At 29.8% G+C, this 11,285-nt stretch overlaps 1 protein-coding gene across 2 annotated transcripts in view; it reads right to left on the bottom strand.

Annotated features, from left to right (window-relative positions):
* Nucleotides 1-11,285, bottom strand: part of LOC106464532 (cryptochrome-2-like) — a 25,070-nt gene that overhangs the window by 11,270 nt on the left and 2,515 nt on the right. For both annotated transcript variants that reach the window (XM_022392263.1, XM_013924676.2), the window contains exons 2-5: nt 10,602-10,824; nt 9,957-10,151; nt 5,398-5,510; nt 4,334-4,488 (exon numbers count right to left, since the gene is read on the bottom strand). In XM_022392263.1, the coding sequence (XP_022247971.1) occupies nt 4,334-4,488; nt 5,398-5,510; nt 9,957-10,151; nt 10,602-10,824 (686 nt within the window). The remainder of the gene's footprint in view (nt 1-4,333; nt 4,489-5,397; nt 5,511-9,956; nt 10,152-10,601; nt 10,825-11,285) is intronic.

The raw sequence follows: 11,285 nt of genomic DNA, 5'->3' as shown, positions 1-11,285 counted from the left end.
CACATGCATTATCTCGCATTTATTATAATTAAAACCTATCTGCCATTTATTTGCCCAAATCACTAAATGATCTAAATCCTTTTGTAAATCAGCAGCATCCTATTCACAGCTAGCAACACCCAAGACCTTAATATCATCTGCAAATTTAAGTAATTTATTGACCATTCCTTCATCTATGTCAATGATACAAATCAAAAAGAGCAAAGGTTCGAAGACTGAGCCCTGAGGTACCCCACTTGTGACATTAATCCAGTTTGACTGAACTTCATTTGTAACAATCCTCTGTTTTCTTCCCTCCAGCCACTCTTCTATCCAATTTGCTAACTTACAAGCCTTTTATGTAGCACCTTGTCAAATGAGTTCTGAAATCCAAATACACCAAATCTACTCCCTTACCTACACCTACATAATCAGTTACCTTTTCAAAGGATGTCAAAAGATTTTCAATAAAGGAAACAAAAATTGTTTAAATAAACACAAAACTTTGATACATATTACTGTATTATTCCAGCATGTAAATATAAATAACATGTTAAACTCATGAAAATAAAGATTAAAAATGTTAAATGGCTAATTTGACTTTAAAATAATACATTTTAGGTGTGTGAAAACAAACAAACTAACTAGAATAAAATGATTTAATCACATAATAAACAAAGAAATTTCACAAAGAATTGTCAACATAATATGATAACATTATTTAGTATTGTAACTTAAAATACAAGTTTATTTTTCTAATTAGGTGATGGTTCTAAAAAAAACGTAAGGAGTTACTAAACAACTTCTTTAACTTGCACAAAGTCCAAGACATATAATATACTAATAAGCAGCTACCATAATAGGTATAGGACTATGTATAGTTTAGATTATAATTACATTTTAAGCATGTATTTATTCTAATCTTGATTCTTAAGCATATGTAAAAAAAAGGAATAATTTACCAAAATGAATCAAAGCAAACAGTTTTTCCATTGTGTCATCATTCAAACTAATATCACCAGTCTGGCTTATTAATGGGAATGTTAATGTATTGGTGACATTTAAGAACATATAACACTAAATATGAGTAGTAAAAAAACAAAAAATTAAGGTAATATACTACTAAATAAAACATCTTACAACTTTTCACTATTTTAAACTGCCAACCCTGAAAACATCAATCACACATTAACATCATGCGTGTATTTTACTGGGCTGACACTATCAGGTCACTAAAAATAAAAAAACAAAGCATGTAAGAAACTGGTGTATTTTAAAGAAATATAAAGATTTTTTAAAGCAAATTTAGATGGAAAGCTCAAGTTAAAATTAACCCTCCTTATATGAGCTTGGTCAAAATGATCAACCTTGTAACTATACATCTATGACTTAGAATTTCTATTTGTATTTTCACAAAATTTGACAATCTTTTAGTAAACATTAACAATCTGTTATACACAAAAATCGATTTTAATAAAGTATTTTTATTAAAAAACTTGTCTGTGAATTTATGAAGTCAGTCTGACTTGGACTCTGACTAGTCCTAGTGAAAGGTGATTTTCATGCTGAGAATAAAAATAATTCTTTTCATTTTACAGTTTTTCTTATTTTATTTGCATATCTTCTAGAATGTCCTATATGAATATTTTTTTTTTGTAAATAAACTTTATATTTTAATTTTTATCTGAAACACACAAGTCACTAAATTAGAAAGTTCGAAAACACCTAGAATTTAACTATCATTCTAAGTATGCTATAAACACGTTTAAAGAAAACTAATAAATCATATGAGCATACATTTCGCTTCCCACAGTACTTTAGTCTAATGTCTACTGCCACCAATGACCATTGCAAGCTTGAAATCGAAAATAAACTCTTTCTATTGATTATAAAAGTGTATGTCTAATAACATCACATGGTTTTAAAAACTATCTTGAAAGTTAAGGATAGATGGGCTGGTCTTCTATCATAGGTTAGGAAAATGTATTGATATCTCACTAAACAGAGAAGTTAGGATGCTAAAACTGTACATTTGACCTTAGAATTATTTATAGATTGTGTCTACATGACATAAACAATGTAGATGCTAAATGATTGAATTTATACAAACTGAAATGTTAAAAGTGAGAGTACTTGCACATCACGTGACAAGTAATGACTGAGAATGTTGTAAAAATATTTCTCTTTGAAATCTAATACTATAAAACACATTGTGTATTTGTCTGTCTCTCGGTCGTGCAATGATGTCATAGCAACTTATTAAGTAACTTAAGTAGTTTGGCTTCCTGTCAATTAGAAGCAAGTCATCTTCAATTGATCAAAAATTAAAGATGTATTTGAACTACAATGTACAAAAAATTGCACCTTTTTCACAATTTGAAAACATATCTTTGTTAAAGCATTGAGTTATGGCAGAAAGGACATAAATATACTTTAGTAGACATTTTATACAACATATTAAAAGCTTATCAAAGTTTTTAAAAAGGTCTAACATTAGGTTGTATAATAATATTAGATTATTCATTGATAGTATTAAGCGCGTTAAGGTTTAGCCCTAACTGAACTAAAGCAAATAAATGTACACAAATTACAGTATTAATTTATCTCTTTATTGAATATAGGCTTACTTAATAAAGGCTTAACTAATGTTAGGACTAAGGCAAGTGGACTTACAGTTTTCAGTGTCTGTGATTAGAATTCTTTTGTATTACTCTAGAAATCCTGTACTTAAAGAAGTACTGTTGCTATAAAGATACTAATTTGGCCACAAATATTTTGCGGGTCTCTGCTAGTTAAGAAAATAAAACTTAGATAATATAAACTTCATTTTGATGCTAATTTTATTGAAATAGATTGATAATAAAGTTGTTTAATTAAATTTGAATGAAACTCTATAAAATGTCATAACATGTGCAAAAGAGCTATACACATACACAAAGAATTAATATGGAAAATATGGAAACAACTTGAAGCATTTGAACTTTTATAGAAATACAGATGTTGAGTACATTATATTAGAATAATTTTGGAACCTCACCATGTCACTACAGTTCTGATTCCTACATCCAATTATGCTCTAGTTGACAACAGTGCATCTTAACAATAGCTCCACAGCACAGTTTCCATTGCAAAATGCTTCATCAGAAGCTTGCCATATCCAAAACACACTACTCATCTATGCTGCTTTCTATGATCTATTTAGTGTATGAGGATGATGGTTTCACAGCACCAATTTTAACAGTATGATTATGCTGAAATTCATAGGCAGCAACTTTACTATTATGTCTTCTAAATAGAATAGCATGAATATCTGTTTTTTCTCCAGCTGCTTTAGGTATGCACAGATTGAACAGCTATGTCATGGAAGCAGCTTTTGTATAAATGACTCATATTGTTGTTTCAGATGGAGACCATTCTTTATTATGTTTTCATACTGTTGCCTGGGCCAGATGTACAGCTTTTTCCACTGGCCTTTGTATTTGTGAATTCTCAACTGTTATACGACACCACAGCTGGGGTACGACTTGTTGCAGATCTCTTTCAGGATGGTCCTGGGTCACCAAGTTCATCCACATTCTCATATTTTCCAGTGTCATTAAATACAAAGGGTATCCCCATCTTAGAAATTCAAAATCCCTAATCTCAAAATATATTTATGATCTGATCTATGAATATTTTGCATTGGAAAGGACTATTACATACTGTTCCCAACAATGATCAGTTTTAACTGGCATCATACTGCCTACAGAGTGCCAATGTCAAAATTTATGCCTAACACATGTTGTTCCACAGAAAATTATTGTCAGCTGATTAGGATTCAAAAATATACAAAAAATATAAAAGAATTATAAGGTCATTTTGAGCATGTTTCCACACAAAAGTAATTTTAACTTAATTCCAGTTTGACTACCAGTACTTCAAGGTCAATCAAACCAATGTTATGTAAAACCATGATATTTTTAAATTTCACTGCTTTGAAACTCAATAAGCAGCATAACAGCTAATTAAATTTGAGCCCCCACTCCCCACAATATTTATTAGCCCACTTAATATTGCTTTTTCCCTACCCCAAGATTTTTGTAAAATACTGCCTTTGATACATTTACTAAAGTTATTTCTTAAGTTTGTTCAGCCTCCCAAGATTTCCCAGTATAATAACAATTCAGTATTAAAGCACAGTTGTTCAGTTTTACCATATTTATAGTGGTATTATAACATGCAATAGTTTTAGAATATGAGATTCTTGCACAAAAAATTTAGAATGACTACAATTACAGACAAAATATACTTTCAATAAAGGTATCACTGTTTGTTTAATAAACTTTATTATAATAACAATCTATTTATTCCATACCTTGTTGCTTAGTTTTTCATTCATTATTCTCAGAGCTTCCGTTTCTCCACCAGAATATAAATTTGGGCCACAATCGCTTTCATGAATACCCAGCTCTTTTAAATCAGGGACATTATATTTTTCATCATGGTTTTCTTCCACAGGAGTTGAGCAGCCTGAAATTAATATGAATAAAATTATTGATTTCTATGTTTATGCTTTTCTCTTTAATTGATGACTTTTTTTTTCTACTCTGTTACAAAACCTGGAAAGTCAGGTTTTCTTTCTTTCATGACAGTGAGATGACATACTTCTAAGTTTAAGATGAAGATGTCACACAGCTCACAATATAAGACTGCTACCACTAAAATGCACAAATTCATACATTTAACCTTAAAAGGTTTTTCAGACACTCTACATACATATGAGAAATGTGCATTTAAGAATATTTCAATAATAATTATTAAAATAAGCCATATATATATTTTAACTTCATTAACTTGAACTATTTTTAACATTCTAAAGTTTATCACAAATGAAAGAAATAGAAGTATAAATTATACACAAGAGAAAAATGTAATTATTACCTGAAAATAACTGGAAAATTAAATCGCAAAAGGCTCAAAAAAGAACAAATCATTATGAATTATACATTAAAACTATCAGCAGTATAGAGATACTTCTCATAAATATGCTTTATGAATAGAGCACAAGTGAAGCACTATGTGTATTATTTCTACTTAGCAAACTTGTATGTACCTTACCTACCTAATAGTTCAACATGTACATGAAGTAATTTAACAATTACATAGAAAAATAAAAAAGATATTCCTATCCCAATGTAAGATACATACAAGTATCCAGCAGCAATTAAAGGGATTAACTGTAATACTGATGATGTATTGTTCAATTTTGTTTTTTTAGTCTGTGATTATCCTATGTTGTTAGAGACCTCATAACTAAAACGTCATGGTCCCACAAGCAAGTTGGTGTGTAAATAGTCTTAAAAAAGGTGTTTAAAATGCTTATTAGCCCATATATTAAATCTAGAGTTAACAATGTTTAGAACATTTAAGAAGAATTACCTTTCAAACTATCTAAGGAGGCAACGGGCTTAGGTGGTGGACCAATCTTTTTTAACATTGTTAGCATTGCTTGGTAAGTGTGTGGAGCAGAGCCATTATTCTTCATCACAAGCCTATGGCAAAAAATATTGCAAGTTATTTTAATCTGAAGGAACTATTCTTATTTCAACATAGAAGTAATTCTTATTGTATAATAAAAAATAATATGTACTTCTAAAGCTTGAATGAAAAAAATGTACAATTTTGGCATAATATTTTTAATTTTGTGACATGTCAGTAAAATAAAAAATAAAAAAATGTTGATTTAAATCTTTTTATTACTTTGCATTTGAGTTAGAGAAAATAAAGTATAACAATTATAGCAAAAAAAACCCCAAAAAACAATCGCTAACAGTGATGAATCAATGCATTCTATATAGTATAGTTGTTGTTTTATGACTTTACATACATCCAGTTGCAATAGTATGTTATATTAAAGCTACATCAATTACACTGTTAATTTATATTTCTGATCTATATCACAGCTTTCTTAGATCAGAAGTTAATTATACTAACTTTGATAAACATATACCACTTATATTCAAAATGTTTGTTTCAAACTGATGATTCATCAATAAATTTAAATATATTATGTAATAAATCTTAATTTCCATATTTTATAAATATACATAATGATTAATACTACCTTCATTATTTATCTTCTTCAAATATTATATTCTATATCATTTTGAATAATACACAATATCTGCATCATATATGTCAAATGACAAATAGAAAGGTTATAATCAGTGAATTTCACACTATAGTATGTTTCTGTGAAAATGTAAAATATATCAATTTTAGGGCTAACCAATAACTTCAGTCTTGTTAATATACATGATAATGAGTATTTGTCTTTGATTTCTGTTGTATGTCATTTATGAATAAAATATTCGTCTAGAACTATATTTATGTTAGTCATGCCCTCTGTTTATTAAGAAAGCAACCCTCACAACTAACTAATTTTCATTTAAAAGAGAAAGATCTTTACACATTTCTAGTTTTATGTTCTATACCATACAATGTTTACCATCTTAGAATAATTTGAGTGTACTTTGTGTTCAGTGTAAAAAATAAATATCCAGATGGACAGTGAACATTCCTGGTGGTCAGTCAGATTTGCTGTTTCAGATTGATAACCTCAAACACATAAAATCATGCTTAACGGAAATTACAATTGTTTTAGATTTTATCCTTTAAAAATAGATAGGGCTATTTCACTGTATCGCACAAACTGACCACTAGTTATAAAAAAAAACAAGTCAATTAAGCATATTAAACCTAAAATTCTAAAATAAATGTTCTGGCATCCATTGTTGTGACCTACAGTACATATTTTGAAAGCATAGATAATTTAGGAATGATTTAATTCAGCTTTCTTACAAGCATGGCAACTTGTATTCATGATAAGCAAAACAACATTCGTTAGTGAATTAAATACATCAAGTTAGTCTATTCTATATTTTCCCAAAACAATTTTGCATTGACATTATTGCTCTATGTTACATTAGAAGACTACTAAATTTCGCACACTGTGACAAACACTACTATTTAATTAGATCAACAGAACCAATCTATGACAAATACTACTATTTAATTAGATCAACAGAACTACTCTATGACAAATATTACTATTTAATTAGATCAACAGAACCACTCTATAACAAGTACTACTATTTAATTAGATCAACAGAACCACTCTATAACAAGTACTACTATTTAATTAGATAGTGTGTGTGCGTGCATGTTTTTAAATTAAGAGATCAAACCTTTTTTTTGGAATACATTTTTATCTATTCTAACTAAATAGTAGAATCAGTGGTGCCCCTCTTATCCACCCAATTCCCTGAATTTGGTATCATTGATTTACAGACTGGGTGTTAAAGAAAAAGTTTGCTAGAGAATGCACAGTGATTTTATTGATCCCATTAATTAGTAGTGAGTGTTACTAGTGATTATGTTGATACCATTAAATAGTAATATTTGTCATAGAGTGGTTCTGTTGATCTAATTAAATAGTAGTATTTGTCATAGATTGGTTCTGTTGATCTAATTAAATAGTAGTACTTGTTATAGAGTGGTTCTGTTGATCTAATTAAATAGTAATATTTGTCATAGAGTAGTTCTGTTGATACTGCCAAAAGAATTCACTTCTCAGTAGTGTTCGGACATAAAGATACAAAGTTTAAGGGATTGGCCAGACTGTGTTCCTATTGCAAAAAAGGTAGAAATGTTTATGTTGGTATACCATGATCCATCAAATAAAAGCACTTATAAATATTAGATCCCGATTGATCTAAAACTGATAAAACCATTGACTGGTTTATATTTCCTCACGTGCCATGCTGGTGATGCTTTCTTGTTACTACAGCTATACTACTGCCCCTGCTACTGCTGTTACTCATGCTGCTCTGCTATAACAACTGTTGCTACTATTGCTAGAATCTCATCCTCCACGTACCACATAGCTCCTGCAACCAACTCAGCAAACATTTGTTTAAAATTCTTAGCATAAACGATCACAATAAAGACAATGATTACGCATGCCAGAGTGCTGCCTCTGCACATATTGATGGTGTATGCATTTTCATAAAAAGGAAGTATGAAACTCAGTAATATCAAAATATTTTGTGTATCAATCTTGGAATTCCTCATCAGATGATGACCTCTAGCAACAGAACTTGGAAAAATCACAGGGAAAACAGATTTATAAAGCTCAGAAACCAGATCAGTTATTGCACAAGATGTGCAGCCACTGCTGTTTTTTGTGGGAATTTGGATGGAAGTATGGGTTTTATTCCCTCATAGCCTGGAAACCAGTGCATATTTGACCATAGTGGTGCACAATTCAGATTCCAGTTATCATAAGACATTCAAATCTCTATTCAGAATTAAAAAAAGAGTAACAGAAAGCTTTGTTTTGGAATAAACCCACCAAAAATGTCTCTGACTTGCAGACTGGATGTTAAAATAAAGATTTTGTAGTTGCCCAATTTGGCAGCTTTACAAAGAAAAAACTTTTTTATTAGGAGAAGTTAATGTGTTCTCAAACTTTTACTTAAGAGTTTTTCTTCCCTCTGGTGGTAGCAATATGTCCATAAGTTCATTTGATTCTGCCCAAAGATGTCAGACAGATAAATACTTTTCTGTATATTATTTTGTATAGCCGTTCAGATATCACTGATATCTCCAAGATCCCTAGGTTCAAGGGTGCATGGTGTGCCATACAATACCAATAGTTCTGTGACCAAAGCTGTTTCAGTATGAATGTTGGATTAGTATACTACCACTCCCCCAGCAAAGCTTTTGCAATTTTAAAAGTTCTTCTTATGTTACTACTAGTCATGAACAGTCCTCAGAATTGTCATTGGCTGAGGTAGTAGTCTATCTAGAATTTTGGATAATTGGAAAGCTTTATATCTCTCCTAAATGTTTTATTCTTCAGGCAGACTGCAAGATCGATAAAAATTTAGTTTTTATAATTAATTTTATCAGTCGTAAAAAGGTAGAGTTATATCTCACATGACGTTTCAAAATTTTACATTCATAACAAAATATCTGAATTTTGTGACATTTGCATTTTATATATTTACATTAATCAGTAATTCATAGTTATGAGGTATAGAATTGAAACAAGCATACGTTTATTTTTGACAGTTATCAGGAAGAGTAAAAAGCAATATTCTTTTATTTTGTAAATAAAGTGTTGCTCTTTCACCTAAAAGATTCTGTCTTTCTTGTTTTGGCTTTTAGTAGTTTTGAGAAAAATACGAGATAAAAATTTGTTTAGTTTAAGACATTTTAAACCAAGAAGAGTCTCAGATCTCTTTGTAGAGCACTTTAAAACTCTCCAGATCTGAGGAACCTATGCATTCTCTAAACTCTCACTTATTTTTTCCCATCATGAGTTCATTTTTTTTTCGGGTGCACCATTAACTTATGACAACATACTTGAACATCATTGTACTTAAAAGTTCTGCATCAAGATACTTGACATAAGAGAAGACCCAAAGCCAAAATGTTAAGTGCTAACAAATGTAACTTAAGTTTGTTTGTTTGTTTTTAATAAAAGGAATAATAATAATATACAAACAGTAAGTAATATAAGACACAATCCAAAGAAACTTCAGAACAGATAATTTCTTCAGTTTCAGGCCTGATGCTAATATCCAGGTTACAGATATAAATTATTGATTAAAGAAAAGCACTTCATTTATTTTGAAAGAAATTTAACCAGGATTTGAAAACTTCCAATAAAAATATCATTAAGAATCCCAATTACCACCTTCAAAATAATCTCATAACATGTCTACACTGAACAAAGCTTTAAAATTTTGGTCACTTTTTGTTTTATCTTTTGTGGTTAGCAAAGTTTTCTACAAGTATTTGTAATAAGTTTGAAGAATGCAACAAACACATATGACTATATGGATGTTTTGCCTGTCTACATATTTATGACTTCCAATTTATAAAGTTACAAATAGCACTGGAATTTTTGATGGTAAAATTAGTAATCTCACCTCTCAATGTCATATAAAGTATGAGAAACTTCTTTTTTCACAGTCACTCCCATTCTTTTGGCTAATTGATCAACCTTTTCATCTCTTTCAATAGCATAAGGTTCTGTGTCAACCTCATACGTCAGTGTTTTAACATTCCACTGCTGAAAAATCTTTGGAAATACTTCAAGTGGTTTCCCTCGAATAACAAAAAGCCTAGAAAGAAACACTATTATAAACTAAATATTTGTAAAATTCTATTCAATTTTCCACATTGAAAATTAGGTAATGACCACAAAAACACAATATGTCCCAAAATAAATAAGGTTGTTCAAAAGTGTGTGTAGTCTTATTGACTAGCAAAGTGAGGTCCCATAAAATGAGAGAAACAATGCACTATAAAATAAACACACAACCATTTTAAAATATTACATATAAATAGTTTCTAAAAACTCACCTAATATACAAAACTTATTTCATGATAAAGTTGTATCTGTTCACCTAACACAAAACTTATCTAATAATAAAATTCTATCTGTTGTCGAAACAGTATCTGCCAAAATAAGCTCATTACGAAACTCAAAAGTAGATTTTTTAACATCAGTGTTTAGGTCAAATACGTTATACGTAGTTGCATTCTGTATAGTGTAAAGACAGAAACAGTACCTTGAATGCAATTTATTTAAACTGTTGTCAAGATCTTTTAAGGACTGTAGCAAAAATCTCCAGCGATTGGGTCCAACATGCATGTTTTTCACAAACCATGGATCTAAGATAAATATAGGTCTAAAATTTCCACATTTTTCTAGTGTTTTCATCAAAGCTGGGTTGTCATGGAGGCGTAGACCTTTTCGAAACCAATGAACACTGGTCTCCTTCATGTCTTTTCCTATTTAGCAATAGCAAAATCAAGTATTCACATCATTATAGAGATATCAACACTATCATTTTATGGTAAACAATCCTAGAAAAGACATGATAAAACTTTTTCATTTAGTACATAACTTATGATTAAATATATTTAGTATATCATGGAATATCTATGCCAGAAATAGTAGTACACTCAACTACAAAAAAAGAAACTGTCTATAGCTGAAGTAGAATAACTTTCTTAAAACTTAAATATTTATGAAAATTTAAATATAATGATAATTTTTACTAATTACACATGGTCACAAAACTAATTAGGTCATGACTGAAGATTAAAAACCTAAAAAAATGATCTAACACACACAGTATATCCTATGAATAAGTACATCACACAACAAAGCCAAATAAGATATGAACAAAAAACACCTATAATGGCTGGAGATGGCTTGAATGGGTAATGAAGTTATGTTTTCTAATGTT

The sequence above is a fragment of the Limulus polyphemus genome, unplaced genomic scaffold, assembly GCF_000517525.1.
Source record: "Limulus polyphemus unplaced genomic scaffold, Limulus_polyphemus-2.1.2 Scaffold1678, whole genome shotgun sequence".
Taxonomy (NCBI): Eukaryota; Metazoa; Arthropoda; class Merostomata; order Xiphosura; family Limulidae; genus Limulus; species Limulus polyphemus.
This window is presented reverse-complemented; position numbering and strand designations above follow the sequence as displayed.